This window comes from Lithobates pipiens, unplaced genomic scaffold (assembly GCF_037356315.1).
Source record: "Lithobates pipiens isolate NorthernLeopardFrog02 unplaced genomic scaffold, aLitPip1_a1.2 Scaffold_25, whole genome shotgun sequence".
In the NCBI taxonomy this organism is placed as follows: Eukaryota; Metazoa; Chordata; class Amphibia; order Anura; family Ranidae; genus Lithobates; species Lithobates pipiens.
In genome coordinates, this window is record NW_027507787.1 from 205,738,522 (window position 1) to 205,759,437 (window position 20,916).

At 43.8% G+C, this 20,916-nt stretch overlaps 1 protein-coding gene across 4 annotated transcripts in view; it reads right to left on the reverse strand.

The window, feature by feature from the left end:
* ENTPD1 (ectonucleoside triphosphate diphosphohydrolase 1) overlaps window positions 1-20,916 on the reverse strand; it is a 168,488-nt gene that overhangs the window by 19,130 nt on the left and 128,442 nt on the right. For 3 of the 4 annotated variants that reach the window (XM_077455486.1, XM_077455483.1, XM_077455484.1), the window contains 2 exons: window positions 6,376-6,636; window positions 5,000-5,113 (listed from right to left, as the gene is read on the reverse strand). In XM_077455486.1, coding sequence (XP_077311612.1) covers window positions 5,000-5,113; window positions 6,376-6,636 — 375 coding nt within the window. Of the gene's footprint in view, window positions 1-1,659; window positions 1,872-4,999; window positions 5,114-6,375; window positions 6,637-20,916 lie in introns of those variants that run through there. The other variant, XM_077455485.1, reaches the window with a different exon arrangement.

Consider the following 20,916-nt stretch of genomic DNA (forward strand, 5'->3'; position numbering starts at 1 on the left):
ATTGTCCACTTACCACGTCACCAGCCACATCACCTGCCACAAGTTGTGGATTGTCCACTTGCCACACCACTTTCCACGTCACCTTCCACGTCACCTGCCACAAGATGTGGATTGTCCACTTGCCACGTCACCAGCCACATCACCTGTCACAAGTTGTGGATTGTCCACTTGCCACGTCCCTTGCCACGTCCCCTGCCACGTCACCTGCCACAAGTGGATTGTCCACTTGCCACATCACTTGCCACATCACCTGCCACAAGTTGTGGATTGTCCACTTGCCACGTCACCTGACACAAGTTGTGGATTGTCCACTCGCCACGTCACTTGCCACATCCCCTGCCACAAGTGGATTGTCCACTTGCCACATCACTTGCCCCATCACCTGCCACAAGTTGTGGATTGTCCACTTGCCACGTCACCTGACACAAGTTGTGGATTGTCCACTCGCCACGTCACTTGCCACATCACCTGCCACAAGTGGATTGTCCACTTGCCACGTCACTTGCCACGTCCCCTGCCACAAGTGGATTGTCCACTTGCCACGTCACTTGCCACGTCACCTGCCACAAGTTATGGATTGTCCACTTGCCACGTCACCAGCCACATCACCTGTCACAAGTTGTGGATTGTCCACTTGCCACGTCCCTTGCCACGTCCCCTGCCACGTCACCTGCCACAAGTGGATTGTCCACTTGCCACATCACTTTCCACATCACCTGCCACAAGTTGTGGATTGTCCACTTGCCACGTCACCTGACACAAGTTGTGGATTGTCCACTCGCCACGTCACTTGCCACATCCCCTGCCACAAGTGGATTGTCCACTTGCCACATCACTTGCCCCATCACCTGCCACAAGTTGTGGATTGTCCACTTGCCACGTCACCTGACACAAGTTGTGGATTGTCCACTCGCCACGTCACTTGCCACATCACCTGCCACAAGTGGATTGTCCACTTGCCACGTCACTTGCCACGTCCCCTGCCACAAGTGGATTGTCCACTTGCCACGTCACTTGCCAGTCACCTGCCACAAGTTGTTGATTTTCCACTTGCCACGTCACCTGCCAAGTCACTTGCCGCGTCACCTGCCAGGTCACTTGCCACGTCACCTGCCACAAGTTGTGGATTGTCCACTTTCCACGTCACTTGCCACTTCACCTGCCACGTCACTTGCCACAAGTTGTGGATTGTCCACTTGCCACATCACTTGCCACCTGCCATGTCACTTGCCACAAGTTGTGGATTGTCCACTTGCCACGTCACTTGCCACAAGTTGTGGATTGTCCACTTGCAATTGCAATTGTTTAAAATATTTTTCTAATGGTTTTTCATCATTTGCAATCATTTTTGAGATTTTTAATGTAAAAAAAAAGGTCACCTTTAAAAACGCATATAAACGCAAACGCGGCTAAACGCGGGTGCCGCGTTTAGCCGCGTTTAGCCGCGTTTTGCGTCTGAAACGCAGAAATTTTTGTTTCTGAACGCATTTTTTTGCTTCTGGAAAAACGAGATTAAACGCAACTGCATATAAACGGAAAAAAACGAGACTGTGTGCATGGACACATAGGATAACATTGAATGAGTTCAGGTGCAGTTGAAAAAACTGTCCAACTGCATCTGAACGCGCGTTTAACTGCGTCTCGTGTGCATGAGGCCTAAAATGGAAAAAAAAGATTCTGACATTAATTATTTAAACAATAAATGTTTTGCTTTTATTTGCAAATACTGTTTTTTCTACTTCCTGGAGGCACTGGTGATTTAACCAGGGCCTCACAGATGCATCCTGGGAAGTTGCTGTCACATGTGCCAGGAGGCAGACCCAGAGTCCTGGAAAACCACAGTTGCAAGAAGTAGAGGGAAACCGGCTCACCTGCTCTTAGTAAAAATAGCCACCAGAAGAAGGATGGGGAGGGAAAAAAAAGTGATGCAAAGGAAAAAGATTACAATTATGAGGAGGAATTAGTTAATGAGGGCTGATTAGAGTTAGATAAGGGTTAATAAGGCATTAAATACAAATTGTTTTCAATTATTATTTTTTTTAACTTGTAAAGGCAGGCATCTATAAATGGCAGACACTACTGTGAAGCAATGGGGATTTATGTGAAGAGTGACCGCCGAGAACACTACTGTGAAAGATGGGTGTTCAGGAGTGATGTGAAGGGGGGTTGGGGACACTAGTGTGAAGCGGGGGGGGGGGGACCGATGTTAAGGGGCAGGGGACAGTAATACTAAGGGAGGTTGTGATCTGAAGGAGGGCTGAGATGGGATGCTAAGGGGGGCAGAGGACACTGCATTGAAGGGAGGGGCGAAGAACACTACTTTGAAGGGGGGCTGAGAACACTACTTTGAAGGGGGGCTGAGAGCATTACTATGAAGGGAGGCTGAGAGCACTACTATGAAGGGGGCTGAGAGCACTACTATGAAGGGGGCTGAGAGCACTACTATGAAGCGAGTGAGAACACTACTATGAAGCAGGTGAGAACACTACTATGAAGGTAGACTGAGAACACTACTATGAAGGTAGACTGAGAACACTACTATGAAGGTAGACTGAGAACACTACTATGAAGGTAGACTGAAAACACTACTATGAAGGTAGACTGAGAACACTACTATGAAGGTAGACTGAGAACACTACTATGAAGTTAGAATGAGAACACTACTATGAAGGTAGACTGAGAACACTACTATGAAGGTAGACTGAGAACACTACTATGAAGCGAGTGAGAAAACAACTATGAAGTGGGGCTCAGAACATTATTACTACGAAGCGGGGCTCAGAACACTATTACTACGAAGGGGGTCTCAGAACACTACTATGAAGGGGGGCTGAGAAAACTACTATGAAGGGGGGCTGAGAACACTACTATGAACGGGGGCAGAGAACACTACTATGAAGGGGGACTGAGAACACTACTATGAAGGGGGACTGAGAACACTACTATGAAGGGGGACTAAGAACACTACTTTGCCTTTGCAGGGGGGGCTGAGAACACTACTATGAAGGGGGACTAAGAACACTACTATAAAGCAGGGCTGAGAACACTACTATGAAGGGGGGCTGAGAACACTAATATGAAGGGGGGCTGAGAACACTAATATGAAGGGGGGCTAAGAAAACAACTATGAAGGGGAGCTGAGAACACTACCATGAAGGGGAGCTGAGAACACTACCATGAATTGGAGGCTGAGAACACTACTATACTGCTATGAAGGGGGGCTGAGAACACTACTATAAATGGGGGCTGAAAACACTTCTACGAATATGAAGGGGGGCTGAGAACACTACTATGAATGGGGGCTGAGAACACTACTATGAAGGAGGGATATAAAATTGTGATGGGGGGGGGGGCTGTGATGTGAAGTATCCGACTCATCGCACAAATATGCAGATCAATAGTCACACCTTTGATCTACACATGAAGGAAAAAATTGATACTATTTACTCAATGACACTTGCAAACTATCACCATGTGTCATTTTACACTGGAGCAGCTGCATTTTGATATGCAGTGGTATTTGCTGATAATAGTGACTGTTGGGGTAGCAGCAGCAGAGAGAGAGTAATTTGCAGCGATTCTGGAATCGTGGGCAGAATCGCGAGAGGCCGTCTGTGATTCCAGTGCCCTCAGGTGTGAACAGAGCCTTAAAGCATATGTATTGTAAAACTTTACTTTATTTTAGCTTTGTAAAGAGAAGGAAAGGGTTAAAAAAAAACTGTTTAATATTCACTTTCTTTGACCTTTTGTACAGATTTCATCTACTGTCTCGGAGATGCAACACTAAGTGTCGGTTCATACTGGGGCAGCTTCAAAGTCGCCCGACTCTCGTCCGCCCCATACAGCGCAATTTCAGTGCGGCTTGCAAAATGACTTTTGTATAGAGTGCAAGCCGCTCCAAAGTCGCCCCCAAGTAGTACAGGAACTCCTATTAGAACGGTTCCATTGTACTGAATGGATCGCGACTTGTCAGGCTGATAAACCACCTGACAGGTCGGCCCTGTGTGTACCGCCACTAAGTGAGAGGATGATTTTTACAAAGTGAGATGTATTTTTCCTTTTCGTTGTCAGAGGAACAGGAGTGCCCATTAACCTTCCTAGCGGTAATCCCGAGTCTGGCTCGGATTGGGATTCTACTAACACAAGCGGTAACCCCGAGCCAGACTCGGGATCGCATCGCTGGATACAGGGAGGACACGGAGAAGTTACTTACCTTGTCCCCTGGATCCAGCGATGTCCTCCACGCTGTGTGATCGAGCTGTCCTCCGCTCGATTCACACAGTGCCGAATGCCGCTGAGCTCCGTTCCCTGCGACGTTACGGCGCATGGGAGCGGAGATCGCGCCAAATTCAAAAAAGTAAAAAGACACAAAACACACACAGTACTGTAATCTTACAGATTACAGTACTGTATTAAAAAATTACACACCCCCTTTGTCCCTAGTGGTCTGTGCAATGCCCTGCATGCACTTTTATATTATAAATACTGTTTTTTCTGCCTGAAATTTGGAGAGTGTCCATAGCAACCAAAAAGTGTCCCTTTTTCAGTGCTTTAGGATTTGATTACATTATTGGATAATTTTTATTATTCTTTATTATATTATAAACTTTATCATACCTGGGATGTCTACTAGACTCTGGTTTGAACAGATTTAAGAGAGTTATTCCTAAGAATTACAGGACTACAATATAAAACGCCAAATTTCCATGCAAAATAATAGTTTCCCGCTTTCAGCACCTAAAACCAGAATGAATCATACCGACAGGGAGGTTAAAGGCTTGGCCTCACCCTTTCTTCTGGTGGTAACAGTAACATTTTGAAAAATGAGAAAAACTAATGAGAAAACTAATACGGCTACAATCACATTAAGAAAAATGAGAAGAAATGAGAACAAGAAAAAGCTCAGAAAAACAAAAGGAGAGGAGGTTTGTATAACGTGCACTATCAATAAATCTTGGATACGCTCCATTTAGCAGCCTGTGGGTGTACAATGCCTTACCTCAGCCCACGGTTTAGCACAATGTCTCTCCACTGCGTCCTTCACGCTGTCCAGGGAAACTTTTTCCTTAGTGACTTTTAAAAAGTCCATAACAAAATAAAAAGCAGAGAAGGCCTGCAGGAACAGCACACAAAGAATTAGGAAAACACTTGGCGGTAATGACGTTTCCTTTCTTGACATGGGAGAGATGGACAGCGTGGCACTCTCTACATCCTGTGCAACCACAAGTCCCTCACACATGGGAACCATTGCTGGTTGGAAAAGTGACAGTACATTCCATAAGAGGGCAACACCGATCACTATTTGCTCTAAATCACATAATCATAGAGCACCTCGCTTTCAGCAGCTCTCTATATAGTCTATTATACGACTAAACATCTGGGCATCCCTATGCTGGCAAAAATGGCCCTTGCATGGACACTACATTATGCACATTTGAACGAAGTCTTATGGGTGTGACTAATTTATTATAATTAACGGCTGCTTTTTCTATGTTCTGATGAGAAAAGCTACAGTGTCTGCATCCCTTTAGAAGTGATGAACCCTTGAGGAGTATCTCACCAAAAATGTATTTTTTGTTGCAGAGGATGCCTAAAACCTGCCTTTAATGTTAGTGCAGAATTCCTTACCCAAGCAGGAAATTAAATTTGTGGGGGAGTCCTGTACCCCAACTGTATACAGAATGCCTCCACGTTGCCATATTGCATTGCATTTTACAGAAATTTACAGCTCTGCAGTTTGAAAAGGGAAGGACATTTTTAATAACATTACAATGTTGCTTGTGTAGAAATTGCATATGTTATATTATGTATTTATTTATTTTTAACAAAGGTGGAGTTACTCTAATACCCTGTACACGCGGTCGGATCGTGTTGTCGGAAAATCCGGTCATGTGTGGGCTCCATCTGACTTTTTCCGTCGGAATTTCCGACACACAAAAAGTTTGAGATCTTGATCTAAAAACTTTTCCGACAACAAAATCAGATCGTTTAAATTCTGATTGTGTGTAAACAATTGCCACGCATGCTCAGAATAACGAAAGCTATTGGCTACTGGCCTCTTTATAGTCACGTTGTATGTGCTGTAGGTCACCTTGTTCTGAACGATTGGATTTTTCGTCAACTTTGTGCGACCGTGTGTATGCAAGACAAGTTTGGGCCAAAAATGCCAAGAATGTCCGACCGTGTGTACAGGGCATTATTGTGTATAGCTAGCCTAAATAGCTACGTATTTTAATAATACTCTGATGAATTTATTGTCCTTGGACTGAAGGTAGACATATCTTTTAAATCAAAGTTAGAGGCAATAAACAGGTTCTACAACAAAAAACAAAACAAAAAAACCCTAAAAATATGATGACACCGATATCTTCTCACCCCAAACTCTCCTTGCAGCATTGGCTGGAAAATCCCATTAAACGAACACCGAGAATAACTACAGTGGGATATGTTGAAAATATTCTGGACTTTGTCCTTGCATAGCTGGTAGTTGCCTGTCCCCTGGATCTGAATTGTCTGTGGAATGGTGAGGATTCTCCGGTCAGACACACAGGGGCTGCTGTAGAGGTCTGCTGTGCTGACATTCCGCCTATATCCTGAGTTAAAGCACGGGTCCAGCAGAGTAATGTTCTGTCCATGCTGCAATAAGAAAAAATATTTTAAGATGTGAACTGTTCACATTTATGGAAAATGCATAGGAAAATGCTTTGTTAGTCATCCACAACTCTGCTCCCAGCTACATCACTGACCTAGTCTCAAAATAGCAACTTAATAGTTCTTTTCATTCTTGTCAAGACCTCCTGCTCTCTAGCTCCCTCATTACCTCCTCCCATACTTGCCTCCAAGACTTTTCCTGAGCCTCTTCAATCCTATGGAACTCCTTACCCCAATCTGTCTGAAAACTTCCTACTCTATTAGCTTTTAGACGATCCCTGAAAACCTCCTCTTCAGAGAAGCCTATCCTACCCACACCTAACAACTGTATTTTAATTTTCTCCATCTGATCATCCCCCACAGCTGTTACCTTTTGTTCCACTTGACCCTCTCTTCCAAATTGTAAGCTCTAACGAGCAGGGCCCTCTGATCCCTCCTGTATTGAATTGTACTGTAGCTATACTGTCTGCCCCCATGTTGTAAAGAGCTGCGAAAACTGTTGGCGCCAAATAAATCCTGTATAATAATAATAATATAGGTATATAGGTGATCAGTGGAGAAGGGCCTTCTTATATAGGTGTATAGGTGGTAGATGGAGAAGGGATTTTCTTATATAGGTGTATACGGTAGATGCTCAGTGGAAAAGGCCCTTCTTTTAAAGGTGTATAGGTGGTCAGTGGAGAAAGGCCTTTCTATATAGGCAGTCAGTGGAGAAGGCCTTTGTTATTCAGGTGGAAAGGCGATCAGTGGAGGTGGGGCTTCTTACTGTATATAGGTGTATAGGTGGTCAGTGGAGAATGGCCTTCTTATATAGGTGTATAGGTGGATCAGTGGAGAATGCCCTTATATACAGTAGGTGTATAGGTGATCAGTGGAAAGAGTCTTCTTATTTACTGTAAGTGGTCAGTGGAGAAGGATCTTATTATATATGTGTGTAGGTGGTCAGAAGAGAAGGGCTTCTTATATAGGTGGTCAACGGTGAAGAGTTTAATTATTTAGGTGACCATTGGAAAGTCTTCTTCTATAGTGAGTGGTGAAGGGTCTCCTTATTTTAGTATAAAGGTGGTCAGTGGAGAAGGGCCTTCTTATATAGGTGTATAGATTGTCAGTGGAGAAGGGTCTTCTTATATAGGTGTATAGATTGTCAGTGGAGAAGGGTCTTCTTATATAAGTGTATAGGTGATGAGTGGAGAAGGGTTTTCTTATATAGGTGGTCAGTGGAGAAAGGTCTTCTTACAGTATATAGGTATCTAGGTGGTCAGTGGAGAAGGGTTTTCTTATATAGGTGGTCAGTGGAGAAGGGTTTTCTTATATAGGTGGTCAGTGGAGAAAGGTATTCTTACAGTATATAGGTATCTAGGTGGTCAATGAAGAAGGGTTTTCTTATATAGGTGGTCAGTGGAGAAGGGTTTTCTTATATAGGTGTATGTTGTCAGTGGAGAAGGGTCTTCTTATATATGTGTATAGGTGAACAGTGCAGAAGGGCTTCTTATATAGGTGGTCAGTGGAGTAAGTCTTCTTATATAGAAATTCAGTGGTGGATGGTCTTCTTATTTTGGTATAAAGGTGGTCAGGGGAGAAGGGCTTTCTTATATAGGTATATAGATGATCAGCGGAGAAGGGTCTTCTCATATAGGTTGTCAATGTAGAAGAGCCTTCTTAAAAACCGTAGGTTTATAGGTGGTCAGTGGAGAAGGGCCTTATTGTATACAGTATGCACATGGGTATAAGAATAGGGGTCGCAATGGTGACCCCACTCATGCTCCAGGGGATCCAGGCAGCAGGAAGAACAGGGACAGGGACAGGAAGGGCAGTGGTGGCATTTACTAGACCTGATCAGCTATATCTTACTGCAGCAGCTGAAAACCTGCTTCTCCTCCTTCCCCTCCTGCTGGCATTCAGCAGCAGAAGGAAATACAGCTGACTAGATCTTGTAAATGCTGCCCCCTCCGCCCCTGTTTCTCTTGCTACCCAGAACCTCCTGTGTGCTCCTCCCCCACAGCGCTGCTGACTTCCCCTTCTGCTGGCTGCTATGGGGGATGTATACAATATAGAATACAGTAAATGATAGTCTTCTTGTATAAGTGTATATGTGGTCAGTGGAGAAGGGCCCATTTACGTAGGCTTTAGAAATCTTTATGTCTATGGCCAGTTTAAGAATATGTTCATAATCTCTTTATTTTATACAGCATGGAGAGCGTCTGGAATTATGACACACCACTATCTATAGAGAAACCACAATCACACCAGTGAGCGCAGATCCCACAACCACTTCATAGATAAAGGAAAGGTCTGTGTTGACAATCCTCATGAACGAGGTGTTGCAGCTCCCTTCAATGACCACAGGGTGGTGGACTGGAATCTGTAGCAAAATAGAGAAGGAGAGCGCACAGCTGCCCTAGTGCATTAACATTTATTGCCAAAAGCATAAAAAACACTGCAGCTGGGCTTTCTCACCACCCATCCCTGCTTTCTCCATGCTTCAGGTACTTTCCCAAGGGACAGGCCATGAGAGGAGTTTTTTTCTGATCAGCACATGTGATTACCAACCAAGTCTTCCGCTGTGAGTGCAACCTTTGCTGTTTTTATGTTTTTGCCAATAAACCTTAATGCACTAGGACGGCTGTGCGCTCTCCTTTTCTGTTTTGCTACACTAACTATAGAGGAATGGAGAAAATGGAAATAAAACTGGAAGCTTTAGTTGGGAGATCTCAGTAATTAAATAAGTTCTTCAAACATGTACTGTATATCTACCTGAAATGAGTTAGCGCAGGGTGACATGAGATTATTGTGTAAGCAGGCAAAAATAAGCCATATCTATCTAGTTTAAAGTGATTGTAAGCCCTGTTTTGCTTGCTATGGGGGCCCCTGTGCAGGCTCGCCCCCGAACCCCTTCTGTGGATCAGACCCCCCACCCCCACCCCTGTGCGCCCTCATCACTGTCTGTAATTGACAGCAGTAGGAGGGAGGAAAAACAGTGCAGAGAGAGTCACTGCTCTCATGCACATCACTGGATCGAGATCGGGGCTTCTTGTAAGTGTAAAGGGGGCTTGGGGGGCGTAGCTGATCATTGAAGGTTTTTTACCTTAATGCAGAGAATACATTAAGGTACAAAACCCTCAGGCTTTACAGCCACTTTAACATGCAGATGTCCACTAGCAGCCCTTATGCTGGCTAACATCTTCAGTAAAAGTTTTAGCAATAGGCTGGAAACACTTGGAAAAGTTGTACACTTTTTTTAATCAGATCATCTGTCACGCTATGGCAGCTCAATATTTTTTCTAAAAATACCTAGAACGCCAAACTGCCACAGTGAAAAGTTTGAGAAGCAATACAGAATGTGCAATTTGTTGAAACGAATATCTATTTACAGCAAGTGATATAAAAACCCGATATGGAGTGCAGGGAACAATAAAAACACTTAATTGTTGCCATTGTGCAGCTGGCACAAAAACATGGCTGAGTTAAGTTTGAGATGCGCTTTTTTTTCGGCATCAATTATGGGGTTTCAGAATACTCTCAACTAAGTGATTGAGCATGCTGCTACAAGATGTATTTTAGTCTGTTTAACTCTAGAGATGACTCCAACGGTCTGACACTAGGGTGGATTAATGGATTAAAGGTAAAAAGAGCAAAAAAAAAAAAAAAAAATACTAGGAGGTATTTATGATGGACTAGAATAATGAAAACACATAATTTTGTAAGGCGTTGAGACACAATGTGTGTATATACCATAGGCTGGTCTTGAAGTACTGTATATCTAAAACTAAAACTTTTTTTTAAGTTTTAGAGAGAATAGAGAAGGGCTACAACTCATTTGAGGGTTTTTTTTTATGGTTTTATTCCACTGGGAAGACGTGGGGAGAGGAAATCTCTCCAAAGTGAGGAGTCATTTTTCCAGTTGGAAGATTTCTTCTCTTCAGTGGCAAATGTAACATTTTGGCTTTCCGATCACTTTCCCTTCTAATAACAATGGTCACTAAGATAAAAATACAGGGTTCTATCACCTACATACTATATCCAAAACATAATCTTTAGCTTCAAACATACTTTAAGCATCCTCTTAAAAGTAAGTACACTTATGCAAATTGGATGTGGGTTTCCCCTATCCAATTCGCATGACAGGAGATTGTGACCAGCTCGCAATGGAGCATCTTTGGTTTTGTTGCAGGTCCAAATTTAGGGCAAAATTCTGATCTAATTCGGACCTGAAACGGTGAGCGGTGAGGCACTGGACCCCCTGCTGTGAGCCACAGCCGCAGATATTGTGAACCCAGCCTTACACTCTCAATTCTAAGCAAAATTTGTAATAATAAAGCAAATCCTGATCTCCTACGATATGGACAACAAGCCCCACAGGTATTCATTCTCACCCAGGAAGATGTTCAAGTTTATGGTCAATCCTGCACTCTTCTATGTTAAAGAATAAGGGCTATCTCACACATGCAACCCTATCATTGATGTCAACTCAAAAGTGACAACATAGATTTACAGCAGTGGTCTCCAAACTGTGGCCCAAGGGCCAGATGTGCCTTTATCTGGCCCTTGGGGCACTATTCCTGCCAGTGACACCAACAGTGGGGCATAATTCCTGCAACTGAAACTAATTACAGGGCACTATTCCTCCCACTAGTATCAATTATGTGGCACTATTGCTCCCACTGACACAAACAATTGGGCACTATTTCTTCCATTGACACCAATGAAGGGGTACTATTACTCTCACTAATACAAATGACTAATACTCCTCCACCTACTGACCATTTCCCTAAGGCAATGTTTATTCTCACTGATGCTGGGCCTAGGACATCTTCTTCTCCTACCTCCTCTGGCCACAATCCAGCGCCCCTAAAGTCTGAAGGATAGTAAACTGGCCCTTTGTTTGAAAAGTTTGTAGACCCCGGATTTAGAGGGCAGGGAAATACGTGCCTGCACAGAAAAGGCCTATGTGAATAGGCACTGAAATCTCAGCCTTGTGTCTTTTTACCATGGAGCTGGTACCTGTTGCCACCAATATTTCAGGCACCGGATAAATTAGGTATGCTGCTCGGGAGATTAACTCAGCATTAGGTATTAGGTTAGTGGTTGGGTCGGTTTACATTGGGACGACTTGTCAGGCGACTTAACCGCCGGACAAGTAGCATCCCGTTCTCTACAATGGAAACGTTCTAATCAGAGCAACACAAGTCGCTTCAACTTAGAAAAAGCTTCCTGTATGACTTTGGGGGCGACTTGAGGCGACTTGCATTGACTTCTATACTTAAGGTCATTGTTATGGTTATACTTTAAAGTCTATTTCCACTTTTGCAGTTAACTTTGAGAAAACCCAATTTTAGGTTTGTTATGTGTTCCTATTCACATATACAGTGGGGAAAATAATAATTCGATCCGGTGCAGATTTTTTAAGTTTGCCCACATACAAAGAAATTAAATATCTATAATTATTATCATAGATGTATTTTTAATGATATAATATGACATGATATGAGACAGAATATCAGAATTTTCTGGATTTTTGGTTGATATTCTGTCTCTATCATATAAAATACACCTATGATAAAAATTACAGACCCTACATAACTTTGTAAGTGGGCAAACTTACAAAATCTGCAGAGGATCACATAGTTATTTTCCCCACTGTAGAATATTCCCCAAAATTTGTAAAATTTAGTTCTTGCCTTTTAGGTGTTTGAGTAGAAGTCGTGTCTGACTACAAGAATTTCTCAATTCGTTTAGTTTGATCTTTATCAATTGAAAAGCTAGGGGTTGGCATAAAAAATTTAAGACCAGTCCTTTTCTGGAACTTTTTGTTTACAAGGTTAAATTAGTATTTTTTGCTAGAAAAGTACTTGGAACTCTCAAACACACACACACATATATATATATATATATATATATATATATATATATACACATACACACATACAGTGCCTTGCCAAAGTATTCGGCCCCCTTGAACTTTTCAACCTTTTGCCACATTTCAGGCTTCAAACATAAAGACATAAAATTTTTATTTTTTGGGAAGAATCACCAACAAGTGGGACACAATTGTGAAGTGGAACGAAATCTATTGGATATTTTAAACTTTTTTAACAAATAAAAAACTGAAAAGTGGTGTGTGCAAAATTATTCGGCCCCTTTACTTTCAGTGCAGCAAACTCACTCCAGAAGTTCAGCGAGGATCTCTGAATGATCCAATGTTGTCCTAAATGACTGATGGTGATAAATAGAATCCACCTGTGTGTAATCAAGTCTCTGTATAAATGCACCTGCTCTGTGATAGTCTCAGGGTTCTGTTGAAAGCGCAGAGAGCATCATGAAGACCAAGGAACACACCAGGCAGGTCCGTAATACTGTTGTGGAGAAGTTTAAAGCCGGATTTGGATACAAAAAGATTTCCCAAGCTTTAAACATCCCAAGGAGCACTGTGCAAGCGATCATTTTGAAATGGAAGGAGTATCAGACCACTGCAATATCTACCAAGACCTGGCCGTCCCTCTAAACTTTCAGCTCAGACAAGGAGAAGACTGATCAGAGATGCAGCCAAGAGGCCCATGATCACTCTGGATGAACTTCAGAGAACTACAGCTGAGGTGGGAGAGTCTGTCCATAGGACAACAATCAGTCGTACACTGCACAAATCTGGCCTTTATGGAAGAGTGGCAAGAAGAAAGCCATTTCTCAAAGATATCGATAAAAAGTCTTGTCTAAAATTGGCCACAAGCCACCTGGGAGACACACCAAACATGTGGAAGAAGGTGCTCTGGTCAGATGAAACCAAAATCGAACTTTGTGCCCACAATGCAAAACGATATGTTTGGCGTAAAAGCAACACAGCTCATCACCCTCAACACACCATCCCCACTGTCAAACATGGTGGTGGCAGCATCATGGTTTGGGCCCGCTTTTCTTCAGCAGGGACAGGGAAGATGGTTAAAATTGAGGGGAAGATGGATGCAGCCAAATACAGGACCATTCTGTATGAAAACCTGTTGGAGTCTGCAAAAGACCTGAAACTGGGACGGAGATTTATCTTCCAACAAGACAATGATCCCAAACATACAGCAAAAATCTACAAAGGAATGGTTCACAAATAAACGTATCCAGGTGTTAGAATGGCCAAGTCAAAGTCCAGACCTGAATCCAATCAAGAATCTGTGGAAAGAGCTGAAAACTGCTGTTCACAAACGCTCTCCATCCAACCTTACTGACCTCGAGCTGTTTTGCAAGGAAGAATGGGCAAGAATTTCAGTCTCTCGATGTGCAAAACTGATAGAGACATACCCCAAGCGACTTGCAGCTGTAATCGCAGCAAAAGGTGTCTCTACAAAGTATTAACGCAAGGGGGCCGAATAATTTTGCACGCCCCACTTTTCATTTTTTTATTAGTTAAAAAAGTTTCAAAAATCCAATAGATTTCGTTCCACTTCCCAATTGTGTCCCACTTGTTGGTGATTCTTCCCAAAAAATAAAATTTTTATATCTTTATGTTTGAAGCCTGAAATGTGGCAAAAGGTTGAAAAGTTCAAGGGGGCCGAATACTTTTGCAAGGCACTGTATATATATAGTATTTATTGGACTATGACATGCACTTTTTCTCCCTGAAAATCGGGTGCAAATAGTGTGTGCGTGTTATACCCCGATACTGCAATTTGGCCTGCCTAGGAGGGAATCGGGAGGGGGCGGGAAGAGAGCCGTCAGATTACATAAAGCGAGAATCTCCTGTTTACCCAGCAGCCTCTGTAATAGGAAGTCCTGACTTCTGGGCATTGGACCAGTGTCCTGTCTATCATAGAAGCTGGTCCAGGAGGCGGAATTTGTATTAAAGAGGCTCCTGAGTAAACAGGAGATGCTCGCTGTATGTAATCTGATGGCACTCATACTGCCCCCCCCCCCCCCTCCCTGTCCCCTCCGAGGCAACAGTCTGAGTTGAGGCTGCAGATGGGCACTGATCAGGCTGCATTGATGGCAATGGTGAGGCTGCATATGGGCATTGATCAAGCTGCAGATGGGCATTGATCAAGCTGCATTAAAGGACAATTGTGAGCCTGCATTGATGGACACTGACCCTTATTTTGCTTCAAAGTTCATTTAAAATGTATGTTTTTTCCCTGAAACTTCCCTCCTAAAATGAAGGTGTGTGTTATACGCCTATGCGTGTTTTATTCCGATAAATAGGGTATATATTATTTTAGCAGAGACCCTAGAGAATAAAATGGTGCTTATTGCAATATGTTATGTCACACCGTATTTGCTCAGTGGTCTTTCAAACACAGACCAAAACCAGAATAAAAGACCAGAATAAAAATAAAAAAACAGTAAAGTTAGCCCAATCTTTTTGTATAATGTGGAACATGATGTTATGCCAAGTAAATAGATATCTAATATATCAAACTGCGGTACTTAAAAATTTCCATAGGCGACGCTTTCTTAACTAGTTTAGTTTGATCCTTATCAATTGAAAAGCTAGGGATTGGCCTAACCGCTTGCCGACCAGCCACTGTCATACAGAGGGAGGCTGGCTTGTTCCCGTAAATCACTGCAGCTGTACGTCCGTCCCAGCATCCTCTGGGACTGTGACACCATAATGGGCGGGGACATCATCCGGGATGTCCCTATATAAGTCACCACGCGCCCGGTCAGAGCCATTGTGAGCGGAGGATCCGACGAGGCAACATCTGAAGAAGAAGAAGAAGAAGAGAAGAACAGAAGGCGGCGGCGGCGACAGAAGTCCGGGCCACCGCCTGTAAAAGAGCTAGAAGAAGGCGCGGCGGCCCGGCAGAAGAACCGAAGAGGGGGACAAGACCCCCGAAGTCGGAAGAAGAGGGCGGCGGCGGCGAGAAAGAAAGCCAATCTCCTCCGCTAGTAAAAGAGCTACAAGCGGAGGAGTCGGGCGAGAAGACCCCCGAAGACGGAAGACCCCCGCAGCTGTGCAATAAACTATTTTATCTTGTGTGTTGTGTTTTTTTTGTACTTTATCTACAGGTGAATGGGTAGGGGTGCATTGTACCCCATACTCATTCACATAGGGTGGGGGGCCGGTATCCGGGGCCCCCTTATTAAAGGGGGCTCCCGGATTCCGATAAGCCCCTCGCACGCAGACCCCGACAACCAACGGCCAGGGTTGTCGGGAAGAGGCCCTTGTCCTCATCAACATGGGGACAAGGTGCTTTGGGGTGGGGGGCCGCGCGGCCCCCCCTTCCCCAAGGCACCCCCCATGTTGAGGGCACACGGCCTGGTACAGCTCAGGGGGGGCGCTCGCTTGTCCCCCCCTTTCCTGGCCGGCCAGCGTGCTCGGACAAGGGTCTGATGTGGACCTGGGGGGACCCCCACGCCGATTTTTTTAAGTCCCCCCTTTAAGTCCCCCCTTTAAGCCCCTTTAAGTCCATACCAGGTGGCGGGGCCAGCGACGTCTCCTTCGTGGGCCCCGCCTACCTGGAGACCCGCTCGAAATGAGCGGACTTTTCTCCGGGCGGGAAAAGTCCGCTCATTTCAAAAGTACCACGGACTGGCACACACACGGCCGGATTGTCCGCCGAAATGCGAGTCCGGCGGAAAGATTGGAGTGCAAAACTACTTTCTAAGTCCACCGTACTTTCGGGTCAAAAAAGTATGCCGGAGGCTACACACGGGGGGATTGTCCGGCGGACTTCAGTTTGCCGGACTTTTCCACCCGCTTGTTTGATCGTGTGTACGCGGCATAAGTAGAATTTCTCCTTCCTAGAAATTACAGAAAAGAGCATCCAAAAAGGTAAGCTGCAATATATATAAAGCTCCAAACACATGGGCTGAATATTAGACGGTATCGGCCGGATCAATGGAAACCGGCCAACACTTGGTCCTTGTGTATGGCAGCAGGTCCAACTTTTGTCGAGGGGCATGACCGAAAAAGGTCAGCAGATCGGCATCCGATCAGCGCTCTCAGCCAATGGCTGAGAGTACTGACCAGTGTGTTCTGGCGGGGGAGCCATCCTTAGGACACACTTGCTCAGCCGGGGGGGGGGGGGGGGTCGATGTACTAACGGTCTCCTCCTGAGCTCTTCAGTTTTTTTTTTTGTTCAGCCCGCTGGGTTGAAAACAAAAACTTCTAGTGCTACCAGGCTTTAGGGTCTAGAGTGTTAGACTTTAGGATAAGTGTTGTGGGGAAATCATTTGTTAAGGATTACATTTGAGGGTTGTATTAGGGGGTTAGAATCGGGGCCAAGTCTTACAGGGGGCTAAGAGTTAAAGTGCCATTGTAGGAGTTAGGTTAACTGTTATGGTTAGGTAGATAGAGGGTTGAACCAGTACTAAACCCAGGGATTTAGCGTACATTTAAGGCATGTCTCTGGTTATAACTGCCACAGTTGCCAGTGTGACCCATGATACATGCTTAAGGGTCCCTACTCAGGCGGTGAAGGTCCGATGAGATGGATGCCGCTGGCCAGTGAGGTTGCATGCTGAGCATACTGCAAAAATAGAAAGAGATAGTCCAAACGCCGCACACCTCACCCAGCCCAAGTGGTTAGCAGGAAAAAGCAACCTCAGCCTCAGCCTGATTCATCCAGACCACAACTCCAACATGTTTTGGCCTGCCCTTGGGGCTAAATCATGGGGATCATGGGCGAGTCGAAACATGTTGGAGTTGTGGTCTAGATGAATGGAGCTGAGGCTAACCACTCGGGCCGGGTGAGGCGTGCGGTGGTCGGACTATCTCTTCCTATTTTTTCAGTTGCCAGTGTACTTAGGTCAGCTCTCAATCAAATGAAGAAGGAGAATCTGGACAGCCGCACTCCGATACAAACGTGTTTATTGTGTAAAATAACAAAAGTTTATACAGCAGCAGGGTACAGGATGAAATTACTGATGCGTTTCACACTCTCAATAGTGCTTAATCATAGCATTGTAGCTATGATTAAAGCGGAGTTAAACCCTGAATTTTTTTTTTACATTATCAGAGACCTTTAAACCTATAAAGAAACAATTGGGGGGATTTTTTTTTATACTTACCAGAAAAACTTTGTTGCTATGTAGTGCTCCTAAACTTCCACTTCCTGGTCCGCGGCACTCCTCGTCACTTCCTCCCTCGCCTGTGCTCCTGGAAAACGTGAGTCATCATTTTCCATGAGTCTGTGGGCAGTACTGTGTGCAAAAATTGTGTTATTTACTGACAGGAAATGACGCGATTTAGGGCTGATTAAAGATATGGTTATCTATGTTGCCAAAAAAAGGTGCGGGACCTTCCTCAGTCACCGCCCGTTGTTATGGCAACTTTAGAAACCATCAACGTTACGGCCGCCAGAGAGTGTCACCGGAACTCCGCTTTAAGCACTACTGAGAGTGTGAAATGAGTCAGTAATTTCATCCTGTACCCTGCTGGTGTATGAACTTTTGTTATTTTACACAATAAAGGCGTTTGTATCGGAGTGTGGCTGTCCAGATTCTCCTCCTTCATTACTACATGCTGAGCCTGCACCTGCTGCTTCCACCCTAAGGCTCGATTCACATCTATGCATGTTGCTTTTGAGCGTTTTTGCAGTGCTTTTTGCGGTGCTTGTTGCGTTTTTGGACACGCGGTTTTACCGCGATTTTGCCGCGTTTTGCGGTTTTTTAATATTTTTTTTACACTGTGGTTGCTTAGCAACCAGATATATACAGTGAAAAAAAATAAAAATAAAAACGCAAATCGCGGGAAAAAATGCGGTACTTGCGTTTTTGATGCAGGTCCATTGACGTCTATTACATGCAAAACGCTGCATTTTGCATGAAAAAAAGTCCCTGACCCTGTCCAAAAACGCAGAGGCACAAAAATGCATTGATGTGAACATGTTCCATAGGAACCCATGTTAAAAAATTTCCTTGCATTTCTGCAAAATGCAAAATGCATCAAAAACACGCTAGTGTGAATCGAGCCTAAGGAGAGCGTTACCTACAACTCACCAGCCTAAAGCAGTAATCTTTCTTTCTCCCAGCTCTCAATCAAATGTTCAAGTTCTCCATTGGCTGGTGTTATATCTGATCACGTTTTGGAGCTAAAAAGAGGCTAAGATGGTGTCATCCATCCTCTACTCTAAAGTATTGGAGGGTTTAGTGGTTTAGTTACGCTTTGTGATGGGGTATGCTTTACAGTTAGAAACAGTGACAGTTTTGACACTGAGGACACTGTTTTTATTGTCTCTTGTCTGCACTGATAGTCCCACTACCAGAACCAGTATGCCTTGCTCCCAGAACCGAAAATTGTATCCACTGCCAATTTAATTTTCCTTTTGGATGGCGTAGACCAGTGGTCTCCAAACTGTGGCCCAGGGCCCAGATGTGGCCCTTAGCTTGCCTTCATCTGGCCCTTGGGGGACTATTCTCCCACTGATACGTGACACTCTTCTCCCATTGACACCAATGATTGGGGCATTATTCCTACCAATGATACCAACAATGGAGCACTATGCCTCCCAATGACACCAATGATGGGGCACTATTCCTCCCCCTAATACCAAATGTGGTGATATTTACTCCCACTGATGCAAAGAAAATTTTCACTCCCGCTGGCTACAGTCCAGCCCTCCTAAAGCCTGAAGGACAATAAACCGACCCTTTGTTTACAAAGTTTGGAGACCCCTGGCGTAGACCATAACTCCTTTCAGGTTTTACCGGGAGATTCCTTTATTCCATTTCTGGTAAAAACATTCTCAGAACAGAAAATGAGGGAATATCTTTGTAAAAGTATCCCTGATAACAGTAAAACCTGGCAGGGGTTCTGACCTTTCCCCATTCTATCTAAAATAAAAAAAAACGTTTTAGATATAGATACACTTTAGCACACCACATCTCAATGTTATCAAAGTTAAGAGCAAAGATTGACTACTGCTAATCCAGGGGCTTAATAACTTCATTAGGATAGGCAAGTCTCCCTTACCCCATCACCCATTTGGCAAGGGAAAGCAACTTGCCCAGCGCCAACAAGCTTTGGCCTTATGTTGATGGCATTAGCTGGATATAAATTTGAGCTTCTAAGACCCTACAGAATTCATAGACAGGTACAGTTGACCTTCTTCTGACCTGCATGTAACAGTTAGCTTCTTAGTAGCAGTGGTATCAAGGAAAGAAGGGAACACAACTGTTCCTTTGAGATAAGCTTTTATCTCTAAAATATAGTAACAGTTCCAGGTTCTTCAATTACAGTAAACGTAACATCAGACACAAGTTCAGAGTAAGAGTTCCACTTCTTACATAGGGAGCATGTGAAGCATGCCTTCCTTAAAGCGGTAATTTTTTATCATCTTTCCATCTATTAAATCTTCTGCCCTTGTTGTTGTTTTAACTTTGGATAGTAAAACTTTATTTTCTGCCAGTAAATACCTTATACAGCACACTTCCTGTTTCTTGTCTGGTCATTGGCCTAGGCTTATGACATCATTCACAGCTCTCTCTCTCTAAATCAAAGTAATACAAAATACAATAGATATAATGCTATGTATCATATACCATTATATCTATTTTGTATTACTCTGTTTTCTCTTTTGTTAATAGAACAAAACAGCATACACCAGTTCATACCCTGAAGAAGGAAATAAATACTATACCATCTCTCCGAAACATGTTGGGTACACTGCAAACACATTTTGTTCAACTACAGATCTAGACCTCGTGTGTGTGTTAGCAAAACTCTGTGCTATTTATATATAATTTTTTGGTGTCATATTATCATTTTTATAGGTATTTCTACTCTTTGTATACTAAGTCTATGCTTATGTGAATTTTCAATACATGTTGTATTTTTTTATACCTTCTGTATGATCTGGTTTCACTTCCCATGCCCATACAATCTCTGGGGCATAACTCTAACTACTGGACAGTTCTTCTAGCAATGCAGCTGGTAGACAAGCCTTCTCTTAGAAAATTCAACACCTAGGCTATCCTAAGCGAAAGTGACTTAGCAATCACAATATTCCTATAACAGCTAACCTGAAGACTGGTCCCTGAGGTTAACACTCCAAGGTCATCCCTTAGATCTAGTGGAGGCCATCACCTGACTTCACCCCTAATATATGTATTTTTCTGCTTCAAGGTTTTTTTTTCCCCAGAGGCTTGTATGGGAATTATATGGGAATGCAAAACCCCTCTGAATAAACAAAAACCAGTGGACACAGGCCCTAAATGAATTCAATACCTGGAGCAGTGCTTGGCCTCTTTTCTTTTGAGGAAATTGTTTAGCATGTGGCACGCACGTTGAGAGGCCAGCCCCTGCAGTGAAACCCAACTCAAATATGTATAATAATGAGAACATTT